Source organism: Felis catus, chromosome B3 (genome assembly GCF_018350175.1).
Source record: "Felis catus isolate Fca126 chromosome B3, F.catus_Fca126_mat1.0, whole genome shotgun sequence".
NCBI classification, from domain to species: Eukaryota; Metazoa; Chordata; class Mammalia; order Carnivora; family Felidae; genus Felis; species Felis catus.
In genome coordinates, this window is record NC_058373.1 from 131,468,015 (window position 1) to 131,486,841 (window position 18,827).

Sequence of the window (18,827 nt, forward strand, 5' to 3'; positions counted from 1 at the left end):
CACGGTCTGTGAGTTCGAGCCCCGCATCGGGCTCTGGGCTGAGGCTCAGAGCCTGGAGCCTGTTTCCAATTCTGTGTCTCCCTCTCTCTCTGCCCCTCCCCCGTTCATGCTCTGTCTCTCTCTGTCCCAAAAATAAATAAACGTTGAAAAAAAAAAAAATTAAAAAAAAAAAAAAAAAAAGAAATTACAAATAAAGTCCGAAAGTTAATCAAGGTTTAAATACATTACCAACCCCAATATAATCAATGTCCAAATCATGATAATGCTTGGCGCCCACAATCCAGGTCATGACGTAGTAGGCAGTCAGCTGAAGATTTACATAAGGCCAGTTGAAACCTTTCCCCAGCCATCCAGGGAATGACCATGGCAACCCTGTAGGAAGGAAAAGGTAAAGGTGGGGTGGGTGTTACAGTGCTGGCAACCATCCAAAACAAGGCAAAAGAAACCAAAAAGAACACAGGGTAAACAAAAAGCCAATAGAGATCTTATTAGAGGAAAGATTATATATCTTGTGTGTATTCTCAAAATCCCTTCCAGTTTATGAACTCAGGAACTCCTTCCTGAGCCCTAGAGTCTGGTTCCATAATTCCAAATGCTCTTTCAAGAAAAAGAAATAAGAATACACTCTCTTAAAGATACTTACCCACGGAAAGAAATGTAACATACAATTTAACTCAACATGCCCACTGCCTGCTATAGGGATATTTAATATACAATTTCTTCCCTCTGAAGTCAAATCAAAGAGTTCTTCTGAAAGGCTTATGCCTAAATATTCCTACAGGTTAAATATAATACAAATTCGTCTTTCACTAGTACATCTTCTTAAAACTTAAGTCTCCTTAAAATACTAACTAGTCAGATAATCAAACTCAACAAAACTAGTTTGTCATCATTATCAATATAAATGCCAATGTCTCAACAGGAAAATACCCCTTTGTGGTATGATATAAATCAAACAGCCCACATTCTTCCAACACCCTAATTATTATTTTTAAGGAAGAAAATGAGAACAGTAGACGAGCACTAATTACAATTCTACATCCTAATTTTGTTACTAACATATCAAAATAAGCTCAACCGTTAAGTTCCTCGATTGTTTATATATATACATATAAAAACAATCGAGTTCACCACAGAAAAAATTCAAAACTAAAAGAACAAAATGCTTATTTTTCTAAACTCAGGAGGAATGAATGCCTAAGTGTGTATCCCATAAAAAATGTGACATTAAAATACTGGAACATTTTTAAACAATGAAATGCCAAATACATTCTATAGGCCCACCATGTGTAAGTCTTTGTTAGAACATGGTTCAGCATGCCAGATTTTCTACATTTAAATGAGAACTGACCATGAAAGCAGCCCAATGGGGGAGTACGTGCTGAAGTCAATGATGCTTTTTTTTTTTTTTTTTTTTTTACTGCTCACAACATTTCTGGAATCTCTTACAAAAGACCATTCAGAAAGAACACACTGACTCCTCATTTTTTTTTTTTAATTTAGAAAAGCTCGTGCTTGTCCTTTGATTGTTGAAAATGACCTTGAAAATGACTTGAAATCAAGCCTATAAAATGAATTTTCATTGATCTCACTCACAAGGCTGAATGGGTAAGCCTGTTTCAAAAAATCAAATTCATTTCAAACTATGCAAGGATGTCATCACTGTGTATCCTGCAATATTTTACGGGTCTGTGCACTGCTACACGAAACCTGTAAAGTGAATGTAGTAGTACGAGTTGAGAAATCATCCAGCGATGCTGCCTCTAGAGCTTAAGTTCCGAAAGGGCAGAAGGTAGCGGCTGGATTGTTGGGTATCCCCAATGCCTAGAACAGTGCCCACCACACTGTGGAGGTTCAAAAGATACACTTTATGTGTACGTCTTCTAGAAATGGCACCTACTACCGCATGTAATGCATAATTTCGCAAAGAGCTGGGATGTACTATAACGCCTACTGACAATTTTCTAAATAGTACCCCCCTTTTACAAATTTTGATGAGAAATTTTGTTGAGGAAATTAGTTTAGCATCACAAGAATGGAATTAGGTTCTATATCTGAATTTGGCATTTACTAACTATCTGACCTAAGTCAGTGGCATAACCTCTCTAAGCCCCTACTGCTTCTGTAAAATGGGAAGAGTAATGCCTTACTCCAGAGGTATTGCACATAAAGAGCAGACATAAAATATAAAGGCAAAGAAAGGATCAAGCCTGGCACAGGCTTTGCGGCTGGTAGGATAAGGGTAGTATTAACATTGTTAGTACTTCAGTATTAAGAGTAACTCCATATGAATAATTCAGAATTTGAAAGTTAAACAGACTGCAAAAGCATTACAAACTTCACTTCTTACCCATGAGTATAATATTAGGGTTCCGCTTCTTAGCTTCCTTCATTAACCACCACTCATATCCTCGGAAATAATTCTCATCTAATGCATAGTGCATGTGGGAGGGTTCAGTACCATCTGCGTGGGAGAGAGCAAAAGAGAAAGGAAACCACCCTTTAATGGTGTTTCCTAGGGCCACTCTCCCCTGTACACACACACATTTCAGAGAAGGTGTATTCTGGTTCCAATCCTGATATGGGCAAATAAGAATAATCTTAGATAACTTAACAATGCATGATCAAAGTGTATTATTTCACCTTTTTTCATTATTCAAAGTATCGTAAAGGTCTTGAAAAATAAAACCACAGCTTTCTATTATAAGCAGGGTTAAAAGAAGGAGAAGGGTTATCAACTCATGTAACTGAAGAGTCCTAGGACTATGTTTTCCTGGGCTTTTGGTCTGGTCTGTCTGGAGTTTTCAAGTCCCCATGTCCAACTTTGAGTTCAGATCACCTCAGCTTTTAACTTCTCCATCCTAAAAATAAATCTTGAGCTCCTTAGCCCCATTCTCACCACCCAGGCCTTGAGCCTATAACGTGCCTTGTTATACCAAGACAACAGAGCTTTGAGAAAAAAAAAAAAAAAAAAGGAATGAGTATACATCTACACAACCCCTCTGTAAGAAAATTCTATCCTAACCTCCATAGTGTGTCAAGGTAGATAACTGATATCCTGGTATCTGTCCTCATATGTCACCACATTTCACAAACATCTGCCCTTGTTAGGAAGGGTCTCACGAGGAGTGGGGCCTTGCCTCTTAAAGGTAAACATCAGAATTCACAAGAACTACCTGAAGAATTTCACTTCAGCAAATGAAGATGGCCAGTCATTATCAATTCTGCATCAAAGGGTGGACAATAAAATGCATGTCCTCTTACAATAACTTGGGGAAAGTTTTCCTCATAGAGGTTTCTTTCATTTGTGATTTGCATTTTTTCTTTCAATATTAATTAAACACTAATGCCACCACAGAGACATACCTCTTTAACAAAAGTTACTCCCGAGTCACCAACAGAACACATGTATAGAGACAATACTGGAAAGTTCACTACAATGGAATCTGGCCTGTAAATAATAAGCTGCATCATCTGTGGGAGAATTTTCTTCTTCCTGTACATTAAATGACTACATGTTCTACATAAAGTCAATCAAAATGGTGACAGTGAAGACTGAAAATTTAGTGGCTAAAAATAATTTTGTTTTTAAAAGAGAAAAAGCTGGGGCGCCTGCGTGCCTCAGTCGGCTGAGCGTCCGACTTTGGCTCAGGTCAGGATCTTACGGTTCGTGAGTTCAAGCCCCGCTTCGGGCTCTGGGCTGACAGCTCAGAGTCTGGAGCCGGCTTCAGATTCTGTGTCTCCTTCTCTCTCTGCCCCTCCCCTGCTCACGCTCTGTCTCTCCCTCTCTCTCAAAAATAAATAAACATATTTAAAAAAATAAAAGAGAAAAAAGCTGCATCTCTGAAATACTGACGACATATTTTTGCCACAAATTTATTTAAAGCTAATAACAATAATATTTTACATGCTTTCTATGGTAAAAGCTTTCTTTTTTTTAATTTCTCAATAAAAACTCCTGTCTCTATGCTCTGCCTCGTGAAAATAGCCTTTTTAAAAACTGTGGTTTTGTTTATTACCAATTAATTCAACTAAATAAGCCATCTAAAGTCCAAATGCCATTTTATGGGAAAAGTGAGTATTTTGATATAATATTTTTTTTAAGTAGAGTAAAAGAGGAACAATAAGAATCTACTAAGCAATGATCAACATCAAAAATGTTGATATCGTTTACATTCTGATTCACAGTCCCTAAGGTTAGGTAGAGATTAAAGTGCTGAAGGAAAATAAACCCATTCCCCAAATCTCCTACCTGTAGTCTGCCCATCACCACCTATCTCCACTTTTAGAATATGCAAAGAGGCACCGAAGTTTGGCTGGGGAAAGAAGGAGGAGTGTTAACATTGTGATTCACCGCATGAAGGGCAAAACATGACAGTGACTAATTACTGCCTTCGGTTTGACAGATGAGAAGACCAACTTCAAATCAACAGCCACTTAATCCAAAAGTAATTTTCCATTTTTTTTAAAAGCTAGAAATGTGAAGGTGACCAATTCTACCGTTGAAATTCACCATAGCTTCAAACATATCACAGGTGCCATTAAATAATTATTTTTTCATTACCTTAAAGAGATAATCCAATATTTGAGAACGATAGGGCTCCGGGTAATTTACTAGAAGTCGGGAGGTTGCCTAAAAAAAAAATAAATAAATAAAAATTCAAAAGTGTGAATAAAACAAATCCAATCATGAACAGGTTTTCATAGTGCCGACTTGCACCACCTGGCGTGCCTGTATTTAGCTAGCTCGTGGGCAAAGTTGAGCTGAGGAAAGCCATTTCCCAGGTTACTTGTTTACCTGCCTTTATTTTGCCCATCGCTAGGCGAATAAGGCTGTTGTTTGTCCAACAGCTAAAACACAGGTTCGAAGCCACGGCATGTTTCTCTTCTGTTGAGATGCAGGTTTGCCGGAAGGTAAGTTAATTCTATGATGAACCTCGGGATTACAAATTTGTCATGAGGAACTTAACTCAGAGAGTGATTATTAGAAGAAATGAAACTTAGAAACTTAGGTTCTCTATCATTTGTTTGTTTGTTTGTTTGTTTGTTTGCTTGAGAGTGAGAAAGAGAATGAGACAGTACATGCAAGCAGGACAGAGGGGCAGAGTCGGGGGGTGGGGAGGGAGAATCTTAAGCAGGCTGCAGCCCCAGCATGGAGCCCAATGCAAGTCTTGATCCCACAACCCTGGGATCATGGAAAGGATGAATAACAAGTAATCCTTTCCCTTCAACATCTTGCAGGAAATTAAGCAGTAATGCTGAAACGAACCAATACTCTCCCATCTTTACCGGAGATTTATAAGTGGCGTGCCTATTAAGAATGATCACACACACACACAAAAAAGAATGATCACACAATGATCCCCAGGCCAAGGTATACTAAGGAAACCTCACACAAGACTGGTATCAGAATGTATGGAGGATGCAGGGATGAACACGATCACATCTAACCCATGGGCAATGACTGCTTCAACAAAGAACTCACAAAACCAGTAGTGGACCAATAATGTATCTTTTGGGGAGCAATATACATAAGGGGAATAAAAGAAATAAGTTTTAACATGAAATAGTGGCATGTCCCTAGGCTTAGAAGCCAGACAGGCTCTAGGTTCAAACCACTGACACCAAGGGCAAGATAACTTTTATACTCAATGTTCTGTTTTCCTACTCTCATGTGTGTTACCACTGACATTCTAGTGGCTCTTTTAATCTATCTCCCTCACACCCACAATCTCCCCAGCCCCTGCCACTGAGACACAGACCCATGGAGCTACCCTCTATTCACTTCAAGTTCAACACATCCCCAACCAAACATAGCACTTTTTCCTTAGTCTGTTCCTTCTCCTGCATTTGTTATCTTAGTAAAGAACCATAAACTCAGGGCTACCTTTCACCAACGTCCCATCCATCTTCAGTCACCAAGACCTCCTTAATACTCTCCAATCCAACCCCTGACTTCAACCCTATTTCCTTCATCCAGGCTGTCCTCAATCATTACAACAGCCTAAAGGTTCTCCGGGCCTCCTGTCTGCCTCCCTGTATTCTAGCTTCCACACTACTTGCCAGAATAATCTTCCCAAAATGCAAATCTAACCACGGAAGTACACTGTTTAAACCTGTCAAGACCTCCCCTCCACCAAGAGCTTTCAGGATCAAGTTCAAATTCTCAGTTTTATACCCAGATCCTTTAATTATTTGGATCGTAACTCTGGACACCTTACCCAGCACCACTCTCATGCCTACAATCTAGATAGATCAAACCACTTCTCTTTCTTCTGTCTGGGATGCATTCCACACCCTCATTTGGCCAATTCCATTCATCCTCCTCAGGGAAGGCCCCTCTCCACCCCTCCCCACTGATTTGATGTAGGTGTGTCTCTGGCTTCAGGTCTACATCTCTACCTTAACTCTCCTAACCCCAGCCCCCTACTCACTGCCATACTTCTTTGTCTCCCCTCTGAGTTCCTGGAGGTAAGGGACTATGTCTTACTCAAGCTCATATCCCCATTTATTCTCTTGTTCGGCAAACATTTATTTAGCATCTTTTATGGTACTGTTTGTTGCACTGGCATAGGCCACAGAATATGGGAGGCTCTGAGTCAGAGGGAGCCTGCACCCTGACTGCATCACTTAGAAGCTATGTGACCAAGGGCACACTGTTGTAAAGTGGGTCTCCATTTTTCAGCAAGTTTAAACACTGGATTTAATGCCACAAGTAAAGATACTAAGACAGATGGGCCCCATTTAATGAAATATTGGCTATTTTAGGTTTAGACCCCAAAAGTAAAAAGAAGGATGGTTGTAATAAGGAACACACACATTGGCCCATTAGTCCAGTTTACCCTGAAACACGCCAGCACCTTACAGTAAGGTGGTAACATGAGAAAATAAAAGCATAAAAATCAGGAAGAGTAAGTTGGGTTAGGTAAAAGGTTTGTCCCCCCACCCCACCCCAACCGGCAAAGCAGGTCAGATCTGTGATCAACTATAGACCAGGTTATCCATTCTAGTGTAAGCCCCAATAGTGTGCTTTTTCTTTTTATAATGCAAATGTCTGACTCCGGCTTTGATTGCCAAGGCATCTACTTTTCAACAATTATGTTTTATGGCTATGTGTACTTAAAAATAGTTACTCTAATCTTTTTGGTATCTTGAAACCTTAGAGTTTTGCAAGTTCAATGATGGAAATTCATTAACTACATAGATCATTGCCAAATATAAAATACTGAAACATTTATTATTGAACACAGATTTATCTACTTTTGGTTTCTCATAACAGAGAAGCTAAAGATTTTGGATTTGTTAGTATACATGTCCTGTGGTATAATGAAAAACTGCTACTTTAAAAAAAAAGGTATATGCCTCTAGAAATTATGAAATGTATTAATTTGCCAGTATAGAGTATATTGGCTAGTAAAGTTCACAATTCCTTACTTGCTAGTTTTCAGTAAAAATTAAAGTTTCTAAGAATTAAGAATTCTACCTAATATATGTAACTAAAAGTACAAGAAATAAGGGAAACATCTCTAGGCAAGGAAAGTAGCATGTATTTTAGCTAAGAAAAGATATAAGTGTGGAGATGCATTTTTGTTAAGGCAAATGGAAGTAATTTTGTCCTAACATACACAAACTAAATGGATACAGAAAGCACAGGAAAGAGAATAAGAGAGGAAGAAAGAATTTTACCTTGTGTAGCAAGCTAGCTAAAAATGAAATAAATTATAAAGATTTTTTAAAATAAGTTTTAATAAATAGTGTACTTCTGAAAACTACAGCTTAATTTTCTTTCATCTCCTAAAAGGACAGTTTTCTTGTGGGCACCTGAGTGGCTCAGTCTGTTAAGCATTCAACTTCAGCTCAGGTCATGATTTCACAGTCCAGGAGTTCAAGCCCCATGTCCGGCTCTGTGCTGACAGCTCAGAGCCTGGAGTCTGCTTTAGATTCTGTGTCTCCCTCTCTTTCTGCCCCTCCCCTGCTCACACTGTCTCTCTCAAAATTAAATAAACATTAGGGGCGCCTGGGTGGCGCAGTTGGTTAAGCGTCCGACTTCAGCCAGGTCACGATCTCGCAGTCCGTGAGTTCGAGCCCCGCGTCGGGCTCTGGGCTGATGGCTCAGAGCCTGGAGCCTGTTTCCGATTCTGTGTCTCCCTCTCTCTCTGCCCCTCGCCCGTTCATGCTCTGTCTCTCTCTGTCCCAAAAATAAATAAACGTTGAAAAAAAAAATTTAAAAAAAAGTTAAATAAACATTAAAAAAATAAATAAAAGTGCTGTTTTCTTGGACTACTGGTCTGTTCTTAATAAAACTATGCAAGGTTTTTACCTTTTAAGTAATCTGCCTAGGAAATAAAGATTCTGTATTTTATCAAAATAATTTCCTGTGCTTCATTTTGTCTTTATCACCCCTTTGATCACTTAAGAAAATGAGTCTTCTCTATTAAAAGAACTTCTTTTTTTATATACAAGTATGTAACTTTCATATTTGCCTATAAAGTCTTTTGTAATTTTGGTTAAAGTTGATTAAATGGATAACTAAGTAACATTTCACTACAATCTATGATCCTATGTAATCAAGTATATTACTTTTTTTCAAATGCTTATTTATTTTGAGAAAGTGGGGAGGGGCAGAGAGAGAGGGAGAGGGAGAATCCCAAGCAGGCTCCACACCGTCCGAAAAGCCTGATGCGGGGCTCAATATACCAAATCGTGAGATTGTGACCTGAGCTCAAATTAAGAGTCAGATGCTCCATGAACTGAGCCACCTAGGTGCCCCTGTAATCAAGTGTTTCAAAACCTTTTGATATTTCTGACAAACTTCCCAGAATCAAATTCTAAATGAAGTCTTTTTAACCTTGAACTAACTTTGGGATTTTCCAGGGGATCCTGGAACAATCTCAAAAGATTTGTTCTTTCTCCTTATAAAAAGGGATTGTTAAACTAATTAGGCTTATTTATGTTAAACTACATGAAAAGCACTGTCAAATAAATAATGGAAAACCTTCTTTAGGTTAAATTTGTATGAATATGTGTGACTGATGTTAGTGTTCCAGAAATCATATGAAATTCCTAGAGGCTTACTATATGCTGGTCTGTTATCACTTATAATTCTAGTTATTATCTTAGAATGTTATGTCACAGGAATAACCAAAGTTCCTTGTCAACTACACTGTAACGAAGTCACATCAGGTGTTTTACATGGCTATTTTAAAGTCTTTAAATGTTCCTGTCAGCCTTACCAGGTAAGGAAGGCCACTTCTTGACCTTTAATTGTACCCTGAGGCCAAAGCCTCAGGATATTTCAGGCACCCTGAAAAGAGAGGAATTGGCCCAAATCTATAGGTATTATAAGTGAAGTCTGAAGGCTAGTCCTTGGCTTGGCTACCCAGACTTAAGGGACTTTTAATAGCCCAATCTGAGATTCCCGGGCGGGGATGCAGCATATTTGGAAGAGCCTATTTGATAAACCTACTTACATAAGATGGCCAAAGATGTTTAAATATTTCACAATTATTACTCAAATCTTTGAATGCATTTCTAGAGCCCCAGGATCACTGACCTGGTTTCAGGGGAGGACCCATTAAGCTTGGGACAATGGCTACAGACTGGATTTCAGACTACTGTCTGTATAATTATTATAGGAGTGCTACTATAATCCTACTTAGATGTGTACTTTCTGGGTTACAATGTGCCCTACCCCCGACTTTTAACATCTCAGCTATCCTGGGTTACCACTGACTCAGATGCCTTAGCATCAAGATGGATTGTAGTGTATACCTTGACAGTTTTTTCTTTTTTGGAATGCAAGTGCCTAAGGGCATCCTCCTCAAAGACGGCAATTTCAAATAAACACATTGCGGGCCACACATCTAGATAAAGAGCCAGGCTATGGGGGCGTGGTGGGGGCAGCCTTCTTTGTTTTAAAGATCTTGGTTGAGGGGCTCGGGCTGAAGCTCAGGTGGTTGGAATCCGACTTCTGCTCAGGACATGATCTCATGGCTCCTGAGTTCAAGTCCCACGTCGGGCTCTTTGCTGACAGCTCAGAGTCTGGAGCCTGCTTCAGATTCTGTCTCTCTCTCTCTCTCTGACCCTTCCCCGCTCACACTGTCTCTGTCTCTCTCTCTCTCTCAATAATACATAAACATTAAAGATCTTGGTTGACTTCAGTAACTGACCATTTAGGCTGCTTGTTCTTTCTCTTCCTGTACTTTAAATTCCCCCTCTTAAGTTTTAAATTCACCAATGAGTGAGCTGCAATAAAAGCAGGACCCCAGGTGTTTTTTCTCTCTCTCTCCCCCTCCCCACAATCTTTTTTTTTTTTTCTTAAGCTTATTTATTTCTGAGAGAGAGCATGCAAGAGAGAGAGCATACGCATGCACACATGAGAGGGAAGGGCAGAGAGAAAATCCCAAGAGGCTCCAGGCTGTCAACACAGGGCCCAACTAGGGGCTCAATCTCATGGTTCATGAGCCAAAACCAAGAGCTGGAAGCTCAATTGACTGAGCCACACAGGGATCCCTCCCCACAATCTTGCTGTGTGGCCCAGGTGTGCCACGTGCTTGCCAGGATCTGTCAATAGCACCCCCCCTTTTTTTCAAAGTTTCCTGATGATTATTGCCAAGGACATCTTACAACCAAAGTAACAGCCATAAGGGCGAGTCCAGTCACAACACTGATTATCAGGAAGCTGAGATCAGTACAAAACATCCATTCAGCAAGCAAGCAAGCAATCAAGCTAGTTCTGAATTGCATCTGAATATACAAGCTCTGTCTGACTCAACCCAACAAACAACCCATTCAAGAGTTAGGCCTTAACATTATCAAATAAAATTAGCTCTAGCTGTGATTTGGGGTACAATGGAAGGGGATAAAACAAAGGAAAAAGGTTACAAAGGGCATGTGACAGAAATTTTTAGAGCCAAGAACAATCATGCTACTAAAGCAAGCTCCCAGGCCAAGAGGCCACCTGTCAGCAGGACCAGGGAACTCAGACAATTACCAGCTATGCCCACACAATTTTACACAAAGCTGGAATGGCCCCATCTCCCTTCACGTAAGTCTTACGCAATGCCCAGGTAACAGGAACCCATCCCAGTTGTCACAGCCAAGAAAGGATTAAGACATGACAATTAAACACAGCTGATATTCTGGATGGGATCCTGGAACAGAAAACGGGCATTAGGAAACAACTAAGTAAATATAAAATATGAAAGTATGGATTTTCATGTTATCACTACTGGTGGTAACAAATGTACTTTACCAATGTGGGATGCTGATAACAGAACATGGCTGCAGCGTATTTGAGAAATCTGTACTGTTTTAGAAACTTTTCTGCAAGCCTAAAGCTATTCTAAAGTCAAATTTACTTAAAAGCAAAAAGTCTCTCAATACTTAGTAGGAGAATCAACTGGTGTATTCATTGAAATGCAGATTCTCAGGTCCCAATCCAGAACTACAGAACGGGGAGTACATTTTAACAACCATAACAGGTGATTCTTACACACCCTAAAGGTGGGAAGCCACCCTGGCTGTTGGCCCAATGCTTCCCCCTCCCTGCACACAAAAATTGCCACTAATGAGACACACAGGCACCGACTTTTCCAGCGGGCAACTCACCCCACCTTGGGCCTTGACCACTGCCAATAAACAATGCCCCCAACAGTAAACAATCCTAGACTACCATTTGATACTAGCATAGTCTAGCATTATAAACAAAACAAGTCTCAGACTGGCCTCTTACCTTCCTAAAGAGGCCTTGAGGCACCTGTCTTGCCTCCCAACACAAACATACTGTGCACTGGCCCCTGTGAAGTTAGCCAACTGCCCGCTGCACTAGTGGTCCAGGGCGTCCGACTCCCCAACCCGCATTGAAGCATCCTTTTGGAAAGAGAGATGCTCCCCGGATCCTTGGCCATTTCTGGAGCGACCCTCAGGAATGCCCTCTCCACCGCAAAGGGAGCCCAGGCTTGTACGAGGGTGATGGTGCGAGCCCCAGCCTTGTCACTATCGACACCTGTCACTCGGTGGATCTCCGGATCCTCGTCTATTAAAACTGTCTCCACATAAAGGTTCATCTAAAACCAGCAGGCGCCGGTTCCAACCCCGCACGCGCCCGGACCTCTGGCCGACGGGCTGCCGCCGGCAGCCGGGCCGCGACGGCAGCGCGTCGAAACGCCAGGCTGCGCCGCGGGGGCTTATGGGGCGCCCCCCTGGCAACGCCGGCGCGTCCCATCGCCCGCCGCTCACCCCGCCGCCGCTGACCGCGCCGATGCCATCGAACTCCCGGCCCAGCCCGTCGGAGTCGTCCAGCACGTACGCGCCGCCGGGCACCAGCAGCGCGCACAGCAACAGGGGCACCGCGGCGCGGCCCGCCGAACCCGCGGCGGCCGTCATGGCTTTCCCTCGGCGTTGCCGGGAAGCCTGGGGTAGGCGCTCAGCCATTGTGTGGGTCACATGACTCCGGCGCCTCGGGAGGCGGGTCCTGTCGTCGCCATGATGGAGAAGGGCAGGAGACTGCTGACGCCGGCGCCGCCATCTTGAGTGCGGGCCACACGTCGGGGACGATTGCTGTGAGATAGCTGACCCAGAGTGTCGTCTGCTCAGGCCCTGTGGAGTGTGGCCTTCATGTGTACTCACTTCCCTGCGCCTCTTCCGGCCTCACCTGCTGGGGCACGTTAGCTCAGGGGAGATGGATGTCCAAAGCCAGCCGAGAGAACTGGACCTTCCTTAACATCTCGGGGCACATCCACCACATGCCAATCTATGGCAAAGCAAGAGAGAAGACCCAGCTTGCAGCCCCCACTACGTCCTAGTTCAGGTGTCTGTCTCCTTGGTCGAATCACTTAGCTTTCTGAGCCTGAGTTTCGTTTTGCGTAAGATGAAACAAGAGCAGCCGCCGGGGGACATGGGATTAAACGAAATACAAGGTAATAGGCGCTCAGTAAATCCGAGCTGAATGCGTTGCACACTTGGCTAACTTTAGCTGACAGGGTTCTCCATTCTGGTAATCATTACGTATATTTGGCGTTTAGCTTCATCAAGTACCTTACGTAGCCCGTTGACATGGTTCCGGGCAGATAACCCAAAATCGATAGGGAAGTTGTGAATTGTCCTGGGATTCTGCCACATGCAGCGTCAGTGTGAGATTTCTGATTTTCTTGGTATCTGAGCAAACTGAAGAGACTGAGTGGCTGCAGAGAAAGCATTTCTGATCCCAAATCTGCCTTTTGCATACCCATGGAATCGGTTTTCGGTGTCTACACAAGCCCTGGAGACCCCAAAATGGCAAAGAGAAGATCCAAAGACTATAGGACATGTGAGCCTTCATCTTCAGGGTCCTATTTGGGATCAGATTGTTTTTCCCCTTAACTACAAACTTAAGTTCCATGATCACAATTATACTAGGAGGAAAAATCTCCCATCTGTGCCATCCCAAAAATGCAGTTGTCAGGCCATTCTGCCATCCGTCCTTTCTCAGTGCATGATAGCAATGCTTGCTGTTTCTCTTAAATTACTGTAGATCTATTTTGGTTTACTAAGGACGGTCCCAGCTTATTTCTATTGTTCTAACAAATGTTAATAGTGCCCCTTTCACCCTCAAAGTGATCTGGCTTGGGGCGCCCCGGGGGGGGGGGGGGAGCTCAGTGGTTCAAGGGTTTGACTCTTGATTTCACATCAGGTCATGATCTCTCTGTTCCTGAGATCCAGCCCAGCACTGACAGTGCAGAGCCTCTTAGGGATTCTCTCTATCCCTCTCTGTTCCTCCCCCCACCTCTCTCACTCTCGCTCGCTCTCTCTCAAAATAGATAAACTTAAAAAAGTATTCTGGCTTGGATGATAAATTATATGGTCCTGTATACATGGGCCACTTTTTTCTTTTTCTATTTCTTCTTTTCCCAATACAGCACATGCCTGAACTGTACCTTCTCTATCCATTCTGTGATATAAGACGATAACTACCCAGGTTCCATAGATTTACCTTCCCAGAACCCACTCTGATCCACCCCATCTAACACAGTAGTTTTTTTTTTAATTTTTTTTAAATGTTTATTTATTATTGAAAGACAGAGAGAGAGACAGAGTGTGAGCAGGGGAGGGGCAGAGAGAGAGGGAGACACAGAATCAGAAGCAGACTCCAGGCTCCAAGCTGTCAGCACAGAGCCGAACACGGGGCTCGAACTCACAAACCGTGAGATCGTGACCTGAGCCAAAGTCGGACGCTCAACCGACTGAGCCACCCAGGCACCCCCTAACACAGTAGTTTAAGCCAGAATTTGAAAACCAGTGGATGCAAGCCACGGTAGAGCACACCACAAATATTTGTATGCTTTGTGATATCTGTAGAAGAGGGAACACAGAATATTTAACAGAAAACGTGTTCTCATCCCTAGGACATATCACTAGTTCCTATTAGTCCATATACCAACGTAATTTTACCTTACCTCAGAAAATATCTCCAGTTTCAAATTTCTAATGTATATTCAGGACACCATTCAAAAAGAAAGTTTCTAATAAAAAAGCAACTAAATCTGAGCCAAGCAAGAGAGATTCTTGGGCTTCAGGACACAGCAGTCAGATGTGCTCAAGAGGTAAAATAAAGGGAAATAGCACTTTTCAGACAAGCGTTCATGTGTTCAGCTCCCCCTGTTCCTGTGGTTTTTGCGGTGTGAGATAAACAAGAGGAGAAGTGGTGTTCTCAGTTCTCAAATTTCAGGTGAGTTTTGAAAGTGAAGACTTTTTCTCCTAAAGGAGCAGTGTTTTTGAGTATCACAGCTATACTTGAGTCACAGCAAAATCTCTTTCTTTGAAAGTGACGAATGTGATCAAAATCAGACGGTCTCTTGAGAAAGATGAGAGATTTTACCTTTCAGTGAAAGGTTATTGATAAAGTCTGATAGCAGTCTGTTGTCTCGCCTTAGAAAATGGCTCTACTTTTAGAAATCTGAATTCAGCCATCATATTGAAGGACAGAGGCCAAGTCTTTTCCCTCTCTGTACTTCCTGAATTCAGTGTCCATATCTCAGAAGGTACTCAAAATATATTAGTTGAATTGAACTTAAAAAAAAAAAAAAATCACTGGGGGCGCCCAGATGACTCAGTCGGTGAAGCGGCTAACTTCGGCTCAGGTCATTATCTCATGGTTCCTGGATTCCAGCTCCACATTGGCCTCTGTGCTGACAGCTCAGAGCCTGGAGCCTGCTTTGGATTCTGTGTTTCCCTCTGTCTCTGCCCCTCCCCTGCTCGCATCTATTTCTCTTTCAAAAGTAAATAAACATTTAAAAACAAAAATCACTGTGAAAATGGTACCTCAAATCACTGGGGTAAGGATGGAACTTTTTAAAACATATGGAGGGGCCATATGGCTCAGTCAGTTAAGCATCCGACCCTTGATTTGGGCTCAGGTCATGATCTCATGGTTGGCGGGATGGAGCCCCCTGTTGGACTGTGTGCTGACAGCATGGAACGTGCTTGGAATTCTCTCTCCCTCTTTCTCTGCCCCTCCTGGCTCACAAGCTCTCTCAAATAAACTTAAAAAATATATATACATGTATGTGTGTATATATATATATATATATATATATACACATATATATATACACATACACAAAATATATATACATATGTATACACACATATACGTATTATACATATATTAACGTATATAACATATATGTGTATATGTATGGAGACGCCTGGATAACTATTTGGAAAACGATCAAATTTGAGATCTGTGCTTCATACCACACATAAACTACAAATGGGTAAAGCTCTAAATGTAAAATGTGAAACTTAACAAGTTGTAATGCAAAGCATGGGTAAATTCCTGTAGAACTTGGAGGTCTAAGTATCACTTAATGTCTCAATACCAAAAAAATAAAAATTTGGTTTAAAAAAATCACTGAATAATCATATAAGGGGATAAGGAAAAAGGATTATTTACAAAAGAAAGTAGAAACATTCCTTAATGTAGAATCTCCTGGGCATAAAAGAGTATGAAGTATATTCTCTTCATGAACTATCCTGTAGCATCTGCTGTTTATCTGATTTTTTCCACTTTGACATATGTTGCTTGATCGCATTTCATAATATCATCCTGATCAGTGTAAAAAATGTATAGGAATTCTCTTAATTCGGGACTGTATGTGAAGACAATAACAATAGTTCATAGGACAGAATCGACATAATGGAATAAATTATATATTGCTTACTAAACATTTTCTTAAGGATAACTCATAAAAACTGCCATAGCAAAGAGCTATACTGTGGCATAGTGGATAGAATCAGCCCTGGAGTCCCAGCCTGCATAGTGTCAAATCTCTAATACCACCTACCAGCTGTGTGATTTTCGCCAAGTTACTTTCCATCTTTGGACTTCAGTTTACCCATCTATAAATAGAGATGATGATAGTAATTAGTTGGTATGAAGGCTAGCTGAGTTAATATTCATACAGCACTTAGAAGTGACCACCATAGGGGCACCTAAGGTGTCTCAGTGAGTTAAGCCTCCGACTCCAGCTCAGGGCATGACCTCACAGTTCATAAGTTCAAGCCCCACTTCGGGCTCTGTGCTGACAGCTCAGAGCCTGGAACCTGCTTCAGATTCTGTGTCTCCCTCTCTGTCTGCCCCTCTTTGTTCATCCTCTGTCTCTCTCTCTCTCAAAACTAAACATTTAAAAAAAGTGACCAGCATATACTATATGCTACAGAAGTGTTTATCATATAAATGACATAAACGGCATACAGATTTAAGTACAGTATAACTTTTAACTTGACTGCTCTCCACAAAACTAAGACAATTCTGGAGGAAAAGATTATTCATGTCTTTGTACTACTCTGAATTTTTTTTTTCCTATTTTTGTTATCGACAGTCATTCAAGCCCATACCCCATATGGCTGATTCCCCAGTGTGCGAGTCTTGGTGGGAGGCAGATTCCCCTCCTTCAGGAGGGAAGGAGCCAGATCCTCCCTCTTCCTGCCCCCAGCAGCGAGAGCTCTGCAGTGTCCCTCAGCCAGTGCCTTGAGCCTGTGACTTTGATCATGTAAGGGTAGCTAGACAGATGTATGAACAGCCAAGCACCCCAGACCATGTCAGAGTCCAGTGGAGGCAGCGGCACAGAGGCTCATCAGAGGAGCCCCGAGTGCCCCGAACAGCACAATCAAAAGTGCCGTCCTAACATACGGCTCAGGCACGGTGACCTGAGCAGTCTTTCTGGTCCTCTGGCTCTGGCCCATTTTCACAAGCCTGGTTGGGCAGCCTCAGCAAGCAACTCTGTGTTGCATCCTGAAGGCTTTCTAAGTCCTTCTTTTTGTGCTCAAGTTAGCCACAGGTGGTGCTGTAGCCCGCAGCAAAGAACCGTGACTAACACTCCAGGTTACAATCCAGAGCAGAGGCAGTCATCCAAGAGTTCTCAGCCTCTGTGTCTGCATTTCCCCCTCTTTAAAATGCACATCTTGGGGCGCCTGGGTGGCGCAGTCGGTTAAGCGTCCGACTTCAGCCAGGTCACGATCTCACGGTCCGTGAGTTCGAGCCCCGCGTCGGGCTCTGGGCTGATGGCTCAGAGCCTGGAGCCTGTTTCCGATTCTGTGTCTCCCTCTCTCTCTGCCCCTCCCCCGTTCATGCTCTGTCTCTCTCTGTCCCAAAAATAAATAAACGTCGAAAAAAAAAAAAATGCACATCTCAACTTCACCACCCCTGGTTCTTCCACTGGTCGTTGTTACCGTGTGGATCTGCTCAAATAAGAGAACTCCAGGAAGTTTTGCTGTCCTCCGATGTTTCCACTGGTGATATGGCTGTTCTTTGGATCGTCAGTACCATTTTCTGCACTGCCGCCTGGGAAAGAATTGTAGAATCCACCCGATCCCAAATCCTAAGCACGAAGAAAATAACAGTGCCAGAGGTTCCCACCACTCAAAAGATTTTTTAAAACATTTAGTGCTATGCTGTCCAACAAATATAAGGCAAAGCACATATGTAATTTGAAATTTTCTAGTAGCCACATTTAAAAAAAAATTTGGGGCACTGGGTGGCTCAGTCAGTCAAGCATCTGACTCTTGGTTTCAGCTCAGGTCATGATCTCACGGTTGTGGGATCCAGGCCTGTGTTGGCTTCCAGCTGGCAGTGCAGAGCCTGCTTGGGATTCTCTCTCTCTCTCTCTCTTTCTCTCTCTCTCTCTGCCCCCCTCACACACACACACACACACACACACACACTCTCTCTCTCTCTCTCTCTCTCTCTCAAAATAAATATTAACAAAACAAGTGAGATCCATTTTAATGATCTATTTTATTTATTCCCAAATATCCATATATTATCAAATATGTAATTGATGTAAAATATATCAATAAAATAGTTTATGTTCTTTCTTCATATTCAGTTTTCAAAAACCTTAAGTGCATTTTACATGTACAGCACGTCTCAATTTGTATTAGCCACATCTCAAGTGCACAATAGCCACATATGGTCAGCGGCTCCTGTATTGGACGGAACAGATCTAGTATGTCCTGGGCCCTGGGCTAGGCACACTCAGTAAATATCTACCTCTGCGGCTAAAGATAAAGCTGAAGAATATCCATTCTTTGCTAAAGCTGCTATAACAACATACAACAAAATGGTGGTTTAAACAACAGAAATTTATTTTCTCACAGTTCTGAACTTCAAGATCAAGTTGTGGGGAGATCTGCTATCTTCTGAGGCTTCTCTCCGTGGGTTGCAGGTGGCCACATCCCTCTGTGTCCTCACATGATCCTTCCTCTGTGCTTGCAAGTTAATGATGTCTCTGTGTGTGTCCAGCTCTCTTAAGGACACCAGTTCTGTATATTGAGCGTATGGTTGA

General features: G+C 42.2%; 2 protein-coding genes across 18 annotated transcripts in view; one reads left to right on the forward strand and one right to left on the reverse strand.

Moving 5' to 3' along the window:
• Positions 1-12,435, reverse strand: part of GALC (galactosylceramidase) — a 147,916-nt gene extending 135,481 nt beyond the window's left edge. For 7 of the 12 annotated variants that reach the window (XM_023255914.2, XM_023255917.2, XM_045060337.1 and 4 more), the window contains exons 1-5: positions 12,241-12,435; positions 4,565-4,633; positions 4,253-4,316; positions 2,351-2,464; positions 233-372 (exon numbers count right to left, since the gene is read on the reverse strand). In XM_023255914.2, the coding sequence (XP_023111682.1) occupies positions 233-372; positions 2,351-2,464; positions 4,253-4,316; positions 4,565-4,633; positions 12,241-12,435 (582 nt within the window). Of the gene's footprint in view, positions 1-232; positions 373-2,350; positions 2,465-4,252; positions 4,317-4,564; positions 4,634-4,798; positions 5,042-11,734; positions 12,144-12,240 lie in introns of those variants that run through there. The other 5 variants (XM_019833440.3, XM_019833437.3, XM_019833439.2 and 2 more) reach the window with 5 other exon arrangements.
• Positions 12,436-12,477: 42 nt separating this feature from the next.
• GPR65 (G protein-coupled receptor 65) overlaps positions 12,478-18,827 on the forward strand; it is a 133,074-nt gene continuing 126,724 nt past the window's right edge. For 5 of the 6 annotated variants that reach the window (XR_002743220.2, XR_002743221.2, XR_002743223.2 and 2 more), the window contains exon 1: positions 12,581-12,920. The gene's annotated coding sequence lies outside the window, so the exon portion shown is untranslated. Of the gene's footprint in view, positions 12,921-18,827 lie in introns of all 6 variants that reach the window. The other variant, XM_003987900.6, reaches the window with a different exon arrangement.